Source organism: Alosa alosa, chromosome 6 (genome assembly GCF_017589495.1).
Source record: "Alosa alosa isolate M-15738 ecotype Scorff River chromosome 6, AALO_Geno_1.1, whole genome shotgun sequence".
Lineage (NCBI taxonomy): Eukaryota > Metazoa > Chordata > Actinopteri > Clupeiformes > Clupeidae > Alosa > Alosa alosa.
The window spans coordinates 22,958,902-22,978,901 of NC_063194.1; the positions used below are offsets into that span (position 1 = coordinate 22,958,902).

General features: G+C 45.2%; 1 protein-coding gene across 1 annotated transcript in view; it reads left to right on the forward strand.

The window, feature by feature from the left end:
• The window catches only part of kcnh6a (potassium voltage-gated channel, subfamily H (eag-related), member 6a), a 44,024-nt gene that overhangs the window by 17,927 nt on the left and 6,097 nt on the right, over positions 1-20,000 (forward strand). Inside the window, 8 exon segments of the mRNA XM_048246948.1 lie at positions 3,513-3,715; positions 15,704-16,129; positions 16,447-16,864; positions 17,610-17,809; positions 18,328-18,580; positions 19,168-19,361; positions 19,639-19,738; positions 19,986-20,000. The exon segment at positions 19,986-20,000 is cut by the window's right edge and continues 246 nt beyond it. Coding sequence (XP_048102905.1) covers positions 3,513-3,715; positions 15,704-16,129; positions 16,447-16,864; positions 17,610-17,809; positions 18,328-18,580; positions 19,168-19,361; positions 19,639-19,738; positions 19,986-20,000 — 1,809 coding nt within the window.

Sequence of the window (20,000 nt, forward strand, 5' to 3'; positions counted from 1 at the left end):
GTGGAGAATGCAATGCAATCAAGCATTTTGGACGATGTGGAGAGACAAGCCGGCAGCAGATTAAATTCTTGAGAGAGAAAAAGATACAGTTTTAAAAGGACGTGCAGACCGAAGCTGCAGCAAGCAGGTGAAATTTAGAAATTTATTTCACAAAATCCAAGACTAAGAACAGACAGACTATGTAACTGGACACATTGAGGCCAAAAATATTGAGAATTCTACAGGGAATGTTGAAGACAAAGGAGTGAATAGTGGCAGGAGGCAAGCCGAAGGCTGCTGACAAGGGCCCGACGCTATTGTAAAGCAATTTACAAAAGATTCACTGAACAAAAATGATGTGGTACATGAAAATTTAGCTAAAAATGTGGAGAATACAATGCAATCAAGCATTTTGGACGATATATTGGAACAAGCTGGCAGCAGAACAAATGCTTGCCGAGAGAGCGAGAGAAAAAAAGATGTGCTTTTAAAACCATGCCTAAATTTCAGCTCGGGATTGCGGGTATTGCGCATGAATTATTACTAAATATTGAGCATATTGATAAAAGCCCCGCAACTCATAATGTGAGAAATTCTCACACATGTCTGACGTTAATCTAATGAGCGGCCTGAATGCGGGACTATTGACTGGACGGACCAACTCTGACTTCAATTGAACCCCATGCACACACACACGCGCGCGCACGCAGGACCACTTTGGGGGTGCCTCTCTCTCTTTGCTCTCTCTCTCTCTCTCAGCAGGATTTGTCACCGCTAAAGTCAAATTAGCCTATAGGTGCTTCTACATCAACCGCTATCGACAGGAAAGAAAAACAAACGTTTAGCGATCAGGAACCGTCAGGAATTTTGCAAACACAGCATGAAAGCCTATAATATAACGTGTGAGAACATGGATGTGTTCCCCATTTGAGGAACGTTATAATCGATTGCGGACGTGAACAGATAGCTATAGACACGGAGCGCATATAAGGCCTTTCACTGTGCGTATTCACGTGAAAGATAATTAGTAGCAAAACAGCGATCAAATATTACATGGCAGTGAGTTTTGTTTTCAAATGTTTTCATGCATGTCTAGATAACGGGTGAGGAATGTTTAGGGGACAGACTATCGTAGCCTAAATCTCAAATTATGGCTGGGCAAAGCACAGCACCTTTATTTGGACCATGGCTTATTCGAGTCAGCTATAGGCCTTTATTTCTTGCGTTTTACTGTGAGACATAGGCCTATACTTTTCGTTTGGAGCAGCATACCGGTAGGCTATCAATGGCAATGGTTCACTATTAAGTTTCATGTATGAAAGAGTGTCAGGATTTCCATCCGCTTATTGCGTGATAAGGCATCCGCTTTCATTCATTCATGGAACGTGTGCTGTGCTGCAAGGAAAACCTATTCCATATAGCCAAAGAGGTCTAAAAAGATTTACTTTTTTATAAAATTCAAAGGCTGATGCCTGGCAGCAACAATTGTGTTTAAATGTAGGTTATTGCTTCAGCCTCTAGCTCAGACAGGGGCTGTGTGCGACTGGTAGCTTGAGAGCAACGTGTTGGAGACTCATGGTGTAGGATGACTTTTCAATGGCAACAATATTAAACCAACCAACAATATAAATTATTAAGTTGAGCTCTTTTATGAGTTAAATTGAAACAAAATTATACTGGCTTTTATTTGTCTGAATCTGAGGCCCGGCTAGGATTTAAGTATGCACGTGTCTTTCAGGCATAGAGCAAGCACTAATCTCTGACTGAAAGTGCACAGGTCTTGTGCATTTGAGAGCGCTCTCTCAAGGATGTAGACAGTAATGTTTCATGTAGGGTTCATGTCAGTTAATATAAATTAACATTTAAAAACATGTTCAATTATATTATTTTTTATATATAAGTCGCACCTGACTATAAGTCGCAGGACCAGCCAAACTATGAAAAAAAGTGCTCCGGACTTACAGTCCGGAAAATACGGTAATTAAAGAAGAAATGCCCCTTCAGAGAGAAACTGCCATTGAGTTCAGAAGGCCCCTTCTGTGTGAAACAGGCATCTGTCTGTGGGCATGAAGATGCGTTTTCTTCCCATCTCTTGTGTGATCAAAACTGTGACGGATGAACATGCTCCTGTGTTGGTATTCTCTGACATCAATGCCCAGACTAAGGGATGAGATGTCTGAAGTGATAACTGCGGTGCCGTGGTAACTTGGCCTGGTCCTGAGGGAGAGCCTGCTGTGCCTCCCGTGGGGAGAGCTTGTTCAAGCCGGACATGCACGGCAGCCTCCGCGGCTATATTTAGACCAGTGACGTTGGATCAGAGTGTGTGTCGCTGCCTGTGTGTGTGTGTGTGTGTGTGTGTGTGTACGCGTGTGCCTGCTTCTTTGTGCTTTTAAGTGCATTATTGTGTGTAAGAAAATGGCTTTGTGTCTATTAGTATGTACTGCCGATATTGTGCTGATATTGTTCAATCTGGGGTGTATTCTTAGATCATTTTATAATTCAGGCATGGATCTATATTGATTTATATCATATTGAGATATTAATCTATATAGCCCGCATGTTATATAAATCTGTCTCTACATATACTGTATATATAATTTGTTTTCCTGGAAATATGGTGAGAATTGTTCTCAAATATCAAACAAGGCACAGCAGTGAGGAGAGACGTCCAGGGCCAAAACCCCGACCAGGGAAATCATCAGGGCAGTCCAACATACATAAGTTTGAGTCACACAGATACATGTGAGCTAAGACATGCATAACATGACATACTGTAAGTGTAGAAGATATCTTCATTTCACTTTATTTTGTCCTAGTCATTTCCTCATTTCTGTAATAGAAGAGGAAGCAGGCCACACAAACGTTTAGTTGCAAATGCAAATTCACTAGTTCACTAGTTCCAAAGTTCCACACAGCCTCCTTTCACAGCTGCAGTACCTGCTGCTCTGAAGGGGCTTTCCAATCAGTGCAGGTGTGCACTCAAAACAGCAAGGTGAGATTAAATCTCTAGTTTAGAAGAAAGGGAGCTGCTTCGTGCTTCAGACAGAACCTTCTAGATAAATGCCCCGTGCTGGCCACATACATCTCCCTACTCCTACTGGACCTTCGCCTCAGTATGCTCCGTGTCCAGTCGGAGTCCAGTCTGAGTGTGCCTGTGTCAAGCCATCTTGGTTTTAATCCTGATCAAGATCAAGCTGTGCCACGTCTTCAGTCACAGACACCATCCACAGGCACTTGTATCTGTACATATTTGAACAGTGTAGCATACATTTTCATCAGTAGACATGCTCCCTGGCTATCAAACACATGATCATGCATGACATTTACTGTACCAGTTTTACCACAGATCCTAATCAAGTCTAAGTAATAAGCCAGGGTGTGCAGAACTGGAGGAGAATAAAGAAATACTAAATTACTTTTTTTAGGTTTTCATAGAAGTGATATTGACGTAATATAATAGGCCACTATTCAGCTGCTAGTGTAGTCCTCTACATCAGTGTATTACATGTTTACCCATCTGCCTCTTTTTGCAGACCTGAAGCCGAGCTTGATAAACTCCACGTCAGACTCGGACCTCATGCGCCTCCGCGCCCTCAGTCGCATCCCGCAGGTGACACTCTCATTCCCCACCGAGCGCCTGCGCCCCCCCTCCCCCACTGAGATCGAGATCATCGCCCCCAGCAAGGTCAAGGAACGCACGCAGAACGTCAGTGAGAAGGTCACACACGTCACACAGGTAAGACACAAGTTACCTTTCACGTATGTCCGCATGAAATATAATCAGATTTGTGTGTGTATGTGAGATCTGCTTTCTTGGAATCTATGTCTTTCAACAATATTTGTCAGGATGCATGATTTTTTTTGTTTTTTTTGTTTTTTTGATGATGGCTTCAAAGTGTGTGAGAGGTTCGGCAGGCTCTGTCAGAGCCGAGAGCTCGTACAGTGGAGTGCCCCGCCTTTCATCTCATGAGCTAGAGAACCAACGTTCTGACCAACCTAACACACCAGGCCAGTGTGAGATAGAACCTGAGAGACCACCTTGTGAGATAGAACCCGCAACCTAACACACCAGGGGGGCTGGCAGGTGGCCTGCAGCAGGTGAAGTGCTGCCTGAAAGAAGGTTATTGAGACGTAATAAATAATAAAAACATGGCTTATTCAGTTACATAATGAATTGTACATCTCATCAAAGAGGCTGCGTCATGCTTGCACAGTTTGGCTCATGAATTCCACAGTGGATGGAAAACTATTCAGAGTGCCCACTAATGCTGCCAGCGGCACAGAGAAGCAAAGCACTGTGAGGAGTCGTGTGGTTGTGTGTGAGGAGTCGTGTGAGAGGTGTCGTGTGTGAGGAGTCGTGTATAGTATAACTAGTCGTGTATAGTATAACTAGTGATGGGGACGAGACCGCCTATGCTGAGTCCGAGTCAAGACCGAGTCTTTGACTCACCGGCAGCAGAGCCATAGAAATAAATAAACGGCTCTGACGGCAGTATCTTTGCATTGCACCATGGGATGTCATTTTTAAATAATGCCGGTCAACATTGCATTTTATTATTATTGTTGTTATGTGTTGTCTGTTTTTTTATATGAACATAAAAAATGCGTTGGTCTCGAGGACTCGAGGATTACGAGTCCTTCTCCTCCCACTGTGGTCCGAGACCGAGTCAAGACCGAGTCTTTGAAGGAACGAGTCCGAGACGAGACCGAGAAAGCAGAAATTGGTCTCGAGACCGGACTCGAGTACTACATCACTAAGTATAAGTATATATACTTTTTTGATCCCGTGAGGGAAATTTGGTCTCTGCATTTAACCCAATCGGTGAATTAGTGAAACACAAACAGTGTACACACAGTGAGGTGAAGCACACACTAATCCCGGCGCAGTGAGCTGGTACAACGCCGGCGCTCGGGGAGCAGTGAGGGGTTAGGTGCCTTGCTCAAGGGCACTTCAGCCGCAGCCCACTGGTCGGGGCTCGAACCGGCAATCCTCCGGTTACAAGTCCAGAGTGCTAACCAGTGGGCCACGGCTGCCCCTATGTGTGTTAGGAGTCGTGTGTGAGGAGTTGTGTGTGAGGAGTCGTGTGTGAGGAGTTGTGTGATTGTGTGTAAGGAGTCGTGTGTGAGGAGTCGTGTGTGATGTTTCTGAAAGATCGACTGAGTGCACATGAGTATCCTCTGATTGGCCAGCACGGAGGCAGGCGTAGGTGAGCGAGCGCTTGACGTTCGGCTCCAGAGTGGCTCTCATGGATCGCTGTCATGATGACGTCGTGTGGAAAAGAGAGGCACGCCATCTCTGGTCACCATGGAAAACCCACAGCGATTGAGAGGTCGAAGCCGTACGCCCCACCCCACGGTACGACGCTGTGTACCACAGTGACCCATAGACCCCAACTCAGAGTGGTCAGCTCCACTGTGGAGGGGGTGGCCGATGGTATGTGGGTGTGTGTGTATGTATGTTTGTTTGTGAGAGTATGTGAATGTGTGTGTGTGTGTGTGCGTGTATGTATGTTTGTGTGTGAGAGTGTGTGTGTGTGTGTGTGTTAGAGAGTGAGTGTGTGTGTGTGTGGGTATATATGTGTATGGATGTGTGTGCGAGTGTGGATGTATATAGAGCCTAATCATGATTACAGTAGACGGTCCCATATTTTTATTGTGGACATAATATAATGCCTTTGGTAATGTAGGTTAGCGATCATGCAAATGATCATGAGGCCAGACGAGTAAGGGCCGAGTTAGCTGCCAGAGTGCTCTTTGTGTGTGCAACCCAGGTGTGCCTCTAGCTAGCTCAGGTGCTGAGGGTGATGTATAAATAGAGGGAGTCAAATTCAGAGCGAGGGAGAGAGAGAGAGAGAGAGAGAGAGAGAGAGAGAATGGGGTATGAGAAAAGAGAGCCTGACATATTGACAGGCCGCTGCTGTGTCAACGCACATGGGAAGCAGCGTGTCGCTCCTGCCAGTGGAAAAATCCATGCTGCAGATAGACACCACCCTGCATCACTGCTAACACGCACGCTCACGCACACACTGCTCTTGTGTGTGTGTGTGTGTGTGTTGTGTGTGTGTGTGTGTGTGTGTGTGTGTGTGTGTGTGTGTGTGTGTGTGTGTGTCTATGTATGTACTCAAGCACGTGTGAAACTTTATTGGAAAGTAGTAATTTAAGAAACACCATTGAGTTCACAACTCATTCAGGCTTTTTTAGTTGTAAATTGCAGCCTTTTTAGATAAAGGTTTTGCCACCAACCCAGAACATCTGTGCCACAGGCGGATTCATTAATAATAACAGCAACAATAATAATGCCATAAAGTCTCTGCTTGACAACATAAACAGTTTCTGCTACTGTAAAAGTTTCTGTACTATTTTGATTTTCAGACCTTGTGGATGTGTGTATGTTGGAAATTGAAGGTCTAGTAACCTGTGACGCATGAAATCGAAGACCTGTTCAATCCGTTTTTCTGTCTTGAACACTGTTCTGAAATTCACGAAGGCACCTTTCCCCAGCAACAAGACGCATCCCTATGTCTGAGTATTACTCTAGATGCTAAAAAAAAAGGGCGCAGCCGTCCTGAGCTTTTAGAGTAGAAACGTGACTCATTAGTATGTTCAATTAGCTGCCATGACAACTTATCTCGTCTTTCACTAAAGCAGGGCTGCAATTTTCTTAGCATTGTTCACAGTAGCATTGTAGCGTTGACCTTGACTGTCCCCTCTGACTGCCTGATGCATTGATTGATTAAATTGGCATTATTAGTGTTGAGCCTACGTCAGTGTTCTTTCATTTATCACAGAGCGTCTGTATTTACTGTCATTTATCATGAAGTCAGAGGTTGCCTGTGTCATTGAGCTTCTTTAAACTAATTGGTTTAGGGCTGTTAGGTGTCGTAGTGGCTGTGAATGTCTCCCTTTCTCGCCTTAAAGCACCGTGTGTGTGTGTGTGTGTGTGTGTGTGTGTGTGTGTGTGTGTGTGGAGAATGGCGGAAGGCTCTGAGGGGCAAGGCGGAGTGAGGGGGAGTGATGGGGGGGTTCAGGCAGGTTGTGTGAGGGGAGGGAGAGTGAAGAAGAGGAGAGAGGAAGTGAGTCGGTGGGCATCGATCCTCCACAGAGGTGTCCTGCTGCTCATGACCTTGGCCTCTGGGGCTAATGGATGCAGAGGGCAGTGACAGTAAAGACCTGCCCTCTCTCTCTCTCTGTCTATCTCACAGTCTCTTTCTGTACTCTCTCTTATACTCATCTTAAGACTCCTCTTCTTATCTCTCTACCACTCTAGGGAGAGTTGTGTCCTCTGGCATGTCTCTTCTCTCTTTTCTCTCGGCCCCTTGTTCTCTTCTTTATCCTTCACACTTGAGTCTCTGTCCCTCTCCTCTGCCCATTCCTTGTGACTGCCACAGAAGGATGTCTGGAGCTCTCGCTTCTAAGATGGTCTCCTCTGGTTTATGGCATTTGGTCCTGTGTCTCGCTGCTGTCGTCATCTTTGTTTACATCCAGTCAGTGTGGCTCCCTCAGGCTCCGTGTGTGTTTGTGTCAGACGACTGTCTTGCCTCCTGTGATGTAATGCTCGCTCCTCCCCCCACCCCACCCCATCCCATCCCACCCCTGGCCCACCCTGCTTATTCCCACTTCTGTAATTGGATGTCGATTGGCACAGGTCAACAAAGGGGAAATGACCACAATCATTGATTCTTGTATTGTATTGATTAGTCTGCATAACATCAAGCACATTATGTGAGCTCCTGGTGCTGTGATTCATTGAAGTGTGTGTGTGTGTGTGTGTGTGTGGAGTATTTGTCACTTCCTTTTCACATGTGTGTTCTTTCGTGTGTGTGTGTGTCTTTGTGTGAGTGTGCACATGCATGTGTGTGTCTTTGTGTGAGTGTGCACATGCATGTGTGTGTCTTTGTGTGAGTGTGCACATGCATGTGTGTGTCTTTGTGTGAGTGTGCACATGCATGTGTGTGTGTGTGTCTTTGTGTGAGTGTGCACATGCATGTGTGTGTCTTTGTGTGCATGTGTGTGTGTGTGTCTTTGTGTGAGTGTGCACATGCATGTGTGTGTCTTTGTGTGAGTGTGCACATGCATGTGTGTGTCTTTGTGTGAGTGTGCACATGCATGTGTGTGTGTGTGTCTTTGTGTGAGTGTGCACATGCATGTGTGTGTCTTTGTGTGAGTGTGCACATGCATGTGTGTGTCTTTGTGTGAGTGTGCACATGCATGTGTGTGTCTTTGTGTGAGTGTGCACATGCATGTGTGTGTCTTTGTGTGAGTGTGCACATGCATGTGTGTCTGAGTGTGCCCATGCATGTGTGTGTCTTTGTGTGAGTGTGCACATGCATGTGTGTGTCTTTGTGTGAGTGTGTGGAGGATGGACTCGGGTTCGGTGGTGTCTGTTTGTGTATGGAAGATAGATTTTTTGAGTGCATATGTAGTGGAAATGTTTAAAAAAACATAGGGAGGCGTGTGGCAGTGGGCTGACTTGCCCTTGCCTGATATTGGTGGGTCAGGAAGCGTATACCTTTAGCATTAGTTCAGGTGGAACCACGGCCCTGTGGCGCTAAAGATCAGTGGTGTTAAAGTGATTGTGAGTATTTGTCACTTCCTTTTCACATGTGTGTTCTTTCGTGTGTGTGTGTGCGTGTGTGTGTGTGTGTGTGTGCGTGTGCATGTGCATGCATGTGACACAGAAACAGAGGAAGACAGATAGGCCGATGATGATTTCAGCACAAACTGAGCTGGAAGGGAAGTCTGATACGATCATCTCCTCCCCCTCAGGCTGCTCTGCAGCATGCAGACTACAAATACCCCAGGTCCTTTATGTTGCACCCAGTAACTCCAGACTGTAGAAACTGTTTCTGCAGCCACTGATTACACCCAACATCTAAACCAAGAAGATCATATCATCAAGATAATGTCAGTTTGAGGTCGTCTTAGCAACTATAACTAGATTGCAACTACATGATTCCACAGTAACAGCTTTCCTTTTGTAACATGCAAAGCACCTCATTTGACTTTAAAAAGGCTGAAGCCCGGCATGTATGATAAGCAGGAGGGGTTTTGCATAAGTAGGTGAGATGGTAGAGGGAGATGAATGGTAATATCATAATGAGGTGTATGTAGGCCATTTGATATGTTTGAATAAATTGATAAGAAAATACACAAAGCCTGCATACTACTGGTTTTTACAGTTGACTGTTGGGCCTGATTGTTGTGGGTTATTTAGTTGCTCTGTGCAGGAAGTGCATAAATAAGACATCTTGTGAAAAGACTCTGGTGTTACGTTGATACAGAAGGTGCAGAAAAAGCAGTCCCTCCACTAAGGCTCTAGCAGATGATAAGAGTAAGATGGGCCTAGTACACTGATAAAATCACCATCTGGATATCAATGTGCATCAGACGCACAGTGTGCATCAGACCTCAGAGGCTACTAGTCGAGTAAGCCAGTAGGATTCCATTATGGTGACTGAAACAAACAGGCATTCCAGATTACCAATAGCTATTCCCATTTTATATAAAGGAAGTTACATTTTGTTTATTGTAATTATTTGTTGAGTTGGCAATGCATACTGATGAATAGTCCAGCACAGGTGTACATACAGTACACTGTTATCACTGTGTCCTCCCAGGATGTTGAGCCCATGATCTGGGAGTTGTTAGCTAGTTATCAGCAACAGCAACACTGTGAGGTGGTATTTAGTTGCTGTTGCCATTACAATTTATCATTCATTACCATTAACATTCACACATAGGGAACATCCCTCTGAAAGCCCTGTGACAGCCCTAGCCAACCACCTGGGGAGGACACAGGCAGCTCAGGGTCTGTCCCTCAGATGGCAAAATCAGATTGGCAGATAGCGGACCGCTGGTGGTATGCCGCATGTGGCGTGCCACTTGTGGTCCGCCGTTGGACCACATTCTCTTTAAATGTAACTTCTCACGAATATTAGGAAAAGTTATTAAAATGATATATGGAGTATAACTGAACAAATGAAAAAGATTTTAGACCAATAGTGGCAAAATATTGGGCAATTTGTCTGCAACCCGCCAACGGACCGCCAGAGAACCAATGAGCAAAATGCCAGCGGACCGCCAGCTATGCCCCCAGTGGACCGACAATGGTCCGCCAGCCTCTTGCTATCTGGGTCCCTCAGATGGCATAGCTGGTGTTACAGTAAAAACTCAGACATAAAGCCAATTCTGTGGTTCAGTCCATCGTCACTCAATATGTGTGAGGTGTTAGGGATGGAGAACCTGTCCTGTGGTATTACCTGGTGCCTCATCTGTCCCCATTCTGTTGCCAGCAGGAGCTATTGTGAGAGGTTAAGCAACAGACATGAAAGTAAAGTAATCTTGAAGTAATGACAGCTGGATCCCACCTGACACATGTCAAGGGAGAAATATGCAGTAGCCTAGCAACAGGTGTGATGTTGATAAGAAACATAGGCGAGACGATGAAAGAGATGGGCCAACATAGTATGTGTTTGCTGTAAATGAACTGTACATTTGGTCATTTTTTGTTGTATAACAGCATGCTAACAGTAGCTTGATAATTAGTCTGGACCCTATCACATAGTTTCTTCAGGTTTCAACAAATTAAATGTAAGACTTTTTAAGACGATCATGAATTAAATTTAAGACTTATATGAAGTATGAAAATGTAAGTCCCAGAATTGCTTTTGAAGTAATTGTACGGTGATAAATTCTGACCAGGCTGTTTGCTGGCTACAAGTTATCGGTTCCACATAGGTCTTATCTGTAGTTTTATTACAACATACCAACATACAAATACCTGGATCTTTAAGAACCAACTATATATGACGCTAACACATTTCTCAAAAAAATATCAAATAAAGAGTTATGGAAGAAGCAGTAAATGAACAAACATATTTAAGACGTATAAATGTAATGTAAGATCTAGGATACAATATCTGGAAATATTAAAGACGTTTTAAGGCCCCGCGGTAACCCTACTTTCAGTTAATTTTCGATTTCCACATCGTTCTTGTTGCTTTAACAAGATAAATGCTTTTTGTTCTTTTAAAGAAAATACTCTGCCCATGCTATTTAACACGGACACCATCAGTGAGCCATTGGTTGTTTACAAAAGTGCCTAAATAGTGCTCTTCTGTCTGTTAAAGCAGTGTTTCTCAAAGTGTGTTCCGGGAACCACTGGTGGTCCACAAGCTATCCCAAGTGGTCCGCGAGCAGACGTGGGAAAAATAATAGATAGAGGAGTTGTTTGCGACTTGTATGTAAATCCAAACAGTTCTGAAACACTGCCTATTTAAGCTATGCCAATTTAATCAATTTAAATCATATGAAACCTCTGACATAATAAGCAAGATGCAAAGACAATAAGCAAGGTGGTTCAGTGAATAGGCCTATTGTGTCTATTACCGAGGTGGTCCGTGAGTTTTTTTTTTTACTGGTTAAGTGGTCCTTGGTCTGAAAAAGTTTGAGAAACACTGTGTTATCGTATCACACCTTATGTGTGAAAGTGGTTTGCAACACAAGGATTCCATTCTGCTGAGAAAGATGACAAGGAAGATGAGTTCAAGCCCCGTTTTCACATCCAAGTCCTGCATTTGTCAAATTAATGTGAGCAGAAATGTTCACTCGTGTCCGGCATGGTCTCTCAAACAGCTCTCAAGCCCACTTGTGTGGTCAGGAAGTACTGTGCAGACAGGGATCATGCAATAAAATGATGCACTGCCCACATTAGGTTTCGACTGAGAAGGAATCCAGGATGCTGATGGGGAAGGAGATAGGGTCATAGTGGATGGGTAGCTGTGTGAAAACATGCAGTTCACTGGCACGTAGGGTAAGTGTTCATAAACCTATGCTTATGTAAATATGTACTTTCTATGGGAGCGCTTTTTCTACAGGTTGGTATAAACTGATCTGTTTTGATGTCTGGTCAAGTGTGCAAATGCTCGTGGTAAATTTGGCATGTAAAAAAAGAACTGTTGTCCTCGGGTCCATGTTTGTAAAGTACTCTATGTTGGAATCTGATAAAGAAGATTTGATATTGAGACAATAGTAGAGCCATGCTCAAATGTCTTTCTGCCTATAACAGTTCTCTGCAGGAGTTGGCTAAATGTATTGGATGACCATATGTGGTGCTTTACGAAAAGACACAGGACAGGTTGTTGGAATTGTGAAAGCTACCATTCTAGGACGCTTTTGGCAATTATGAGTCAAAATATTAAGAGTGGAACATTTGAACAATGACATCATGAATTGGGTTTGCTCAGTACACTTTCACTGAACCAAACTTTAGATGATTCCATATCTATCAGTCCACACGCACACACACACACACACACACACACACACACACACACACACACACACACCATTTTTAGAAAATGCCGGACCATTTCTCTGCACTCTCTTTTTCTGTCGATTTGTTCCAGCAAACTGGGTGTTTCAGTTCCGAACCTCACGAAAGGTCACATGAGCTTCAGGATGACTGTGTGTGTGTGTGTTTTTAAAAGAGTTGCACGTTTCCCAGTTTCAGCGTTCTGCAAGGATAGCAAGCATGATTTACACACTAGGTGCACTACTGCGTTACACACACATACACAAAGACGCATACACTACGACAACCATGCACCCGACCACTCACACTACCCCTGCAAGCACCCATTAGCTCCAGAGCAGCTCCAGCGTCCTGTGGTGTGGTGCGGCGCGACGCACTGCGCTGCGGTGCTCTGGTCTGGATGGTGGCAGTGGGAGGGATTTGTAGGGAGCGGCGGTTCCTCCCGCGCGGCCGACAGGCTGGCGTGCTGGCCTCCCTGAAGACCTGGCTGTGCTGCTGGGGCCCCCGCCGCGACAGCGTGGAGAACCTGGACATGGAGGCGCTCATCGTACTGCCGGTCAGTGAGTCCGTCCTTCCAGGGCTTCCAGGTCAGATTTGGTGGCATGAGGGAGAGGTTTGTTTAAGGGTTTGTCTGCGCTGGTTACAGGTTAGAATGCTTACAGATTATATCAAGCTGTTATCAAGAGTGACTCACAGTTTAATGGATACAGAGTACTTTAAATGCTTTGGGTACCTTGATAAAGCACTATATAAATGCAATGTGCTGTGCTTGTTGTTGTTATACTGGTATTTTGATGTTCCATGGCCTACTGCTTTTATGAGAGCAGCTGCAGTTATGCAAATGTGAGAACCTTTGAATATGACCAGTGGAAACACTTATAATAGAGATACTGTACTGATCATTTTCAGGTAATGCAGACAAGCTACTGTTTGGCTTCAATGCTAATTGTAAATGCATATGTCATGAGAAATGTGATTGAGCGTTATGGTCATGTAGTAATTGGTTGTCAGTTGCTAGTGACCATTTCTGTGACACTATAAGGTGTAGTCAGTGGTCAAATCAGTGAAGGTCATTTGTGACAGTGACAACTGATATGACAAAAACAAATGCCCTAATTTACTGGAACAATTTAAAGACTGCGGTCATCTTGTCTCTGTCTCCTAATGGTTTAAGTTTCCAACACATTTGACAACAGACTGTCCATAGAACTTGACACCTGGATTCTTGGCCATCAATAGGCCAGGAAAGGATATCAGCATTTTATACATCAAATATCTGTCTGTGTGCGTCCCTATTTCCCTCTTTGTGTCCCCCTATCTCTCTGTACGTCTGTCTCTTTCTCTCTCTCCCTGTGACCTACATATTAACCTGGATTGATCAGCGTGACTGTTAGCTGGGACAGCTAATGGAAAGTTGTGCTGTTTGTTGTTGCTGCTGACGTGACAGCCTGACGTGTTCGTGAGGCCAGACTAAGAGCACTCTCACTGCTGCTGCTGGTTTGCACACGACCACCCTCTGAAAGTGGCTGTGCCTTTGAGCACACTCAATGCCCTCTAAAGGTCTCCCATGTTTATGGGTGTCCTGTCTAGATTAGCATCCTGAGTGCTACATCCAGTGATTAGCATCCTGTAGCCAACATGCTGCTGCAGACAATGCTGTTTTTTGTGTTCCAGCTTAAGCCTTTTGAATCACATTGAATATTTGTAATGCTGGGTTATATTAGTGAGCAGACTTTGCTGAAAGTCAGTGAAGCTAATGTGTGTGTTTTCTGTCAGCGAGTTCTAAAATGTACCTCTGGCTTCTCTACAAACTAGATATGGTTGTCCGTCACAAAGTAGTTCTTCTCTTTGTCCATCCAGTGTGATAGCACTGAGACAATTGTTCCCCTGCTCCTGTAATGTTTGGTTGTGGCCTAAGTATCACAAGGCAAACTTGGCATCAGTTCTGCCATTTCACAGTGGACTAGTTTATGTGAAAAGAGTTTGAAGAATGTCTTTCTATAAATATTTCCCGATCAATGTCACAAAGGACATTACTCATACGCCTAATCTTTAATGCCATGTGGAAGACAAAGAGGGACTCTAGGCTCAGGTATAGCATCTAGTATAGTTTAGTATAGTTTAGTATAGTGTAATATATCATATGTTTCATGCCCACCAGTTCAGCATCAGTGTTGGGGCTCTGAAGCATCAACATTTTACAGGACACAGGCATCTGTTTTCATAAGTGAGAAGAAATGTCATATTTATGACTGGCTTGTGCTGTAAATGCCACGATGCATTTGATATGATCCAGGATATGGCACATAATGACAGTGTTTGGCCTCCAGCCAAGAGGGACATCAGCTACTGCTGCTGGCCAGCTCCTGATGCCCTTTTGGGCTTTTGTTTGGTTTGATCCCTCAGAATGGGCACGGTCGACCTTTTATCCTTCAATAGTTGGACTGTTTTCTGGCCATACATACTTCATTTATTGGAGCATGACAAAAAGGGGGGGACAGAATAGTATCTGTGTGTAACACTATGAGTGGACTTGTTTATGTGTGCTGATAGTTTTTTGGGTGTTATCATCGAGTCTGGAGCCCGACTCGATTGGAGCCCGGCAAGAAAGAATGTTGTGTGAGTGTAGTTGTTTGTGTGGGCTGATTTTTTTGGACGGCGTTATCAGTGAGTCTGGAACAGCTCTGTTTGTGTAACGGTCACCTTCATTGCAAGGTCTAACTGTTACTGTTATCTCTGTCACTTCCCTAGCCAGAGTGTGCGCTGTGGTTTGCTTCTCTCTCTGAGCCCAGGTCTTCTGACTTCTCTGAAATGAGTAGGGTGACGGCCACTTTATTTTCAGTCTTAACTTAACCTCCAGCCTTCTGACTTGTGTGAAGTGAGTAGAGTGACGGGCACTTTATATTCAGTCTTAACAAATGCTCACCCAGTCAACAGGCATGCCTTTGTCTCATGGGGATGCTTTGTAACATTATTATCACAGAATATTTTGCGGTAAATATAGCAATATGTCTGTTTTACACAAAATGTCTTATTGGCCTGTGCCCCCACCATTTGTCTTTTCTCTTTTTTTGCGTGATTGTATAATATGTTTCTAATATAGTATAGCCTAGTAAGTGTGCAGTATTCCACAGTATAGCCTAGTAAGTGTGTAGTATTCTACAGTATAGTCTAGTAAGTGTGCAGTATTCTACAGTATAGTCTAGTAAGTGTAGTAAGTGTGCAGTATTCTACAGTATAGCCTAGTAAGTGTGCAGTGTTCTACAGTATAGCCTAGTAAGTGTGCAGTATTCTACAGTATAGTCTAGTAAGTGTGCAGTATTCTACAGTATAGTCTAGTAAAGCCTAGTAAGTGTGCAGTATTGTATAAAAGGCTAATCTTCTCTCTTGGCCCCTGTCCCCTTTCCTCAGGTCCTGTCTCTGGGGGCGGACGTGCTTCCTGAGTACAAGCTGCAGGCGCCGCGCATCCACAAGTGGACCATCCTGCACTACAGCCCCTTCAAGGCGGTGTGGGACTGGCTCATCCTGCTGCTGGTGCTCTACACAGCTGTCTTCACACCCTACTCGGCCGCCTTCCTGCTCAACGAGCAGGAGGAGAAGCGCCGGCGCACCTGCGGCTACACCTGCAACCCGCTCAACGTGGTGGACCTGGTGGTGGACGTCATGTTCGTGGTGGACATCATCATCAACTTCCGCACCACCTACGTCAACCGCAACGACGAGGTGGTGAGCCAGCCGGCACGCATCGCCCGCCACTACCTCAAGGGCTGGTTCCTCATCGACATCGTGGCCGCCATGCCCTTTGACCTGCTCATCTTCCGCTCCAGTCCAGATGAGGTATGGGAAACATTCACATTACATTTAAAATAAATGCTGCTATTCAAATGTTATGTGTGTTTGTGGGGTTGACACCATGGCTTATTTGTTGTATGTAATGAATTATGCAGATTATGTAAATAACTGTAGCTAAGAAAGGTAACTAAGAATGCACCTAATAAGAGAGAACAGAACTGTGTGTCTCTGAAATGATGTATGAATGTCAGAAATGCATGTGTGTAAATGTTCTGTAAGTGTTATACAGAAGTCCATGGGCTAATTCTACTTCCTGTTTGTCTCTTTACTCTGTCCATCCTATCTCCGTCCGTCGCTCCCAGCCTCAGACCACCACCCTGATCGGCCTGCTGAAGACGGCCCGGTTGCTGCGGCTGGTGCGCGTGGCCCGTAAGCTTGACCGCTACTCGGAGTACGGTGCCGCCGTGCTCTTCCTGCTCATGTGCACGTTCGCACTCATCGCCCACTGGCTGGCCTGCATCTGGTACGCCATCGGCAACGTGGAGCGCACCAGCTCGGCGCGCATGGGCACCATGAAGATCGGCTGGCTGGACTCGCTGGCTGAGCAGATCGGCAAGGACTACAACGACAGCGACGCCTTGTCGGGGCCGTCCATCAAGGACAAGTACGTGACGGCACTCTACTTCACCTTCAGCAGCCTGACCAGCGTGGGCTTCGGCAACGTCTCGCCCAACACCAACCCCGAGAAGATCTTCTCCATCTGCGTCATGCTCATTGGATGTGAGTGCATCTCAGTGATGGTTCAATCCCATTCTAAGACGTTTCATCTAAAATTGCAATCTTAGACTTCTAAAATCTATCTAAAAAAAAAACATTTATGTTCCATTTATGACTGTAGAGTGAAATGATTCCTACCAGCACAATGGAGTACAGTAAACGATACTTCCTCTCAGGTTTAGCTTCATTATCTCTCTTTGTGTAACCCGTGTATCTAGGAATTGCAGTAATAAAGTACAGGGTATTGTGGGTAGATAGATCCTCAAGGGGAAATTCAAGGGTCTCAGTAGCTTACAGACATAACACACAACATGCACTTACAGCAGAAATGGTAAACATATGTATAAGTATAAACATATAACTAAACTCCACTGTACAATAAAGACAGTAGAAGATAAGAAAGACAAGAAAACTAACAAAACTAAATACTAAATCAATGGCTGGTTTTCCAGGCACCTCAGCTGTTTAAAATAAGAAACATTCTGTCACAATATGTACATTTGTCTCACTTACTTTAAACAAAGCTTTAATTATAAACATTTGTTCTAGCCTTAAGCTGTTCACATTGTACCATTGAGCTGGCCATTTCACAACTGCTACACAGGGTAACTGAAGACTTTGATCTTTAGTCCATCACTGTGCTGCCCAGCACCCTTGTGTCCTCTCTCGTGTCCCCTCTCCTCCCTGTTCTTGTTATCTGTGTCCACTGTGGGCTGGTTTCCCATTGACTCTTGTCTATCCCCCGCAGCTCTGATGTACGCCAGCATCTTTGGGAACGTGTCGGCGATCATCCAGCGGCTGTACTCGGGCACGGCACGCTACCACACCCAGATGCTGCGGGTCAAAGAGTTCATCCGCTTCCACCAGATCCCCAGCGGCCTCCGACAGAGGCTGGAGGAGTACTTCCAGCACGCCTGGTCCTACACCAACGGCATCGATATGAATGCAGTAAGCGGCAGACAGCACGCACGCACATACACACACACACACACACACACACACACACACAAACACACACACACACACACACAAATACACATGCATACACACACAAAAAAAACTCACATAGATAGACACATGTGTAGGCCAGCCATTCCCATTGTGTCAGATGCAAGAGACACATCTCCTCAAGAGACACATCTCCTCATGAGACACATCTCCTGTCTTTGAGTCTCTCTTTTGACTCTAATCTTGTCTCTCACCTCTGTGAAATGTTCTGTTTCTCTGACTCTCTTTTTCTTATCTTGCTTTTCTCACTTCCTCTCTCTGACTCCATCTCACACACAAATGCACGCACACACACACACACACACACACACACACACACACACACACACACACACAGCCACACACACACACACACACACACACACACACACATACACACACACACACACATGCCTGTTGGTCTGTATAATTTTCACCTTCTACAACACTCTCCCTTCTCCCTCTCTCCTCTCGTTCAGGTGTTGAAGGGCTTCCCGGAGTGTCTACAAGCGGACATTTGCCTGCACCTGAACCGCTCGCTGCTACAGAACTGTAAGGCCTTCCGCGGTGCCAGCAAGGGCTGCCTACGTGCGTTGGCCATGCGCTTCAAGACCACACACGCACCACCTGGCGACACGCTGGTCCACAACGGCGATGTCCTCAGCGCCCTCTACTTCATCTCGCGTGGCTCCATCGAGATCCTGCGCGATGATATGGTGGTGGCCATCTTAGGTAGGGGCAGTGATTTCCATGAATGAATTAAAACTGTTGCAGGTTTCTGTTCTGCTTTCTGTGTTTCTTTACACCATTTCCTGCAAAGTCATTAGAATAAGTGACAGCTGCCTAGCTCTGTATGGGAACAGGCGAGTTAGTAGAGTAATGCTCTTAGGCCTTTTCCACCAACAGAAAACCAGCTCCATTCTGGTTCATGCTCCAGATGCTCTCCAACAGTTCGGAACCTGAAAAGTTGGATCAGAGGTGGCGGAAAAAAAAAAAAAAAACGCTAACATAACATGGCCGCTCATTGTGTTCTACAATTCAGCTGTCTGTTGGTTCAAAAACCTTTATAGGAGTTAGTTAGCTCTCTGGCGCCCCCTACTGTTAACAGATTTCCGTGCATTCAGTGGCGCTCCAGCCCAGTCTCTAGCATGGCTAGAGATGATAGCAAGACATGGGAGCAACTGTTTGTTGACAGATTCTCAGACCCCCATTCCTACCTCCTCTTTTCTCTATGCCCTGGTGTGCCTCTCTATTCTATTCTTGTTCATGCTGTACTCTTGCCCCAATCTCCCTCTATTCCACTGTATTTCCCTCTGTAGGTAAGAATGACATCTTTGGGGAGCCCATCAGTCTGTACGGGCGGCCAGGGAAGTCCAACGCGGACGTGCGCGCACTGACCTACTGCGACCTGCACAAGATCCTGCGTGATGACCTACTGGAGGTGCTGGACATGTACCCCGACTTCTCTGACACCTTCTGGACCAACCTAGAGATCACCTTCAACCTCAGAGATGTGAGTCAGTCACACATACACACACACACACACACACACACTGTTGCAATCGCATGTTTCCCACACAGAAGTATTCCCTTTTTCGGATGTGGGTTTAATTGAAATATCTACTGTCCTGGAATATCACTGTGTATTTACTAAATATTGAATACAAGAATATTATGTAGTGGTAATTTATAGTGGTGGCTTAGCCCACAGAGAGAACCACTAGGTTAGAGAGGCTGGTCTTGTGCTGTGAGATGTGTGTGTATGTGTTACTGAAGCTGGTGTGTATCAGGTAGACAGAATCATGCAGCCAACCCCCAGCGAGGAGTCCGACTGTGGCTACCACCGACCCAGACGCCGGAGAAACTCTCTGCACCGACGCAATCGACCTGGTGAGTAGAATTATCTCCACCCTGAAGGCCATTTTGTATTTGACATGTTGTGTCAAGATGGACAAAAGACACTGCGGTCATTCCCACAGGGGACAAGCAGATCTGTCGGGCTAAGCGCGCTCCAGTGGTCCTGTTTAGTCTATTTTCTCATTCTCATTGCCTTTCTCTTTCTGTCTTTCTCTCACTGTCACTCCCTCTCTTTCTGCCCCTATTTCTTTCTCTCTCTCTCTCTCTCGTTCTCCCCCAGATGGAATGGACAGGG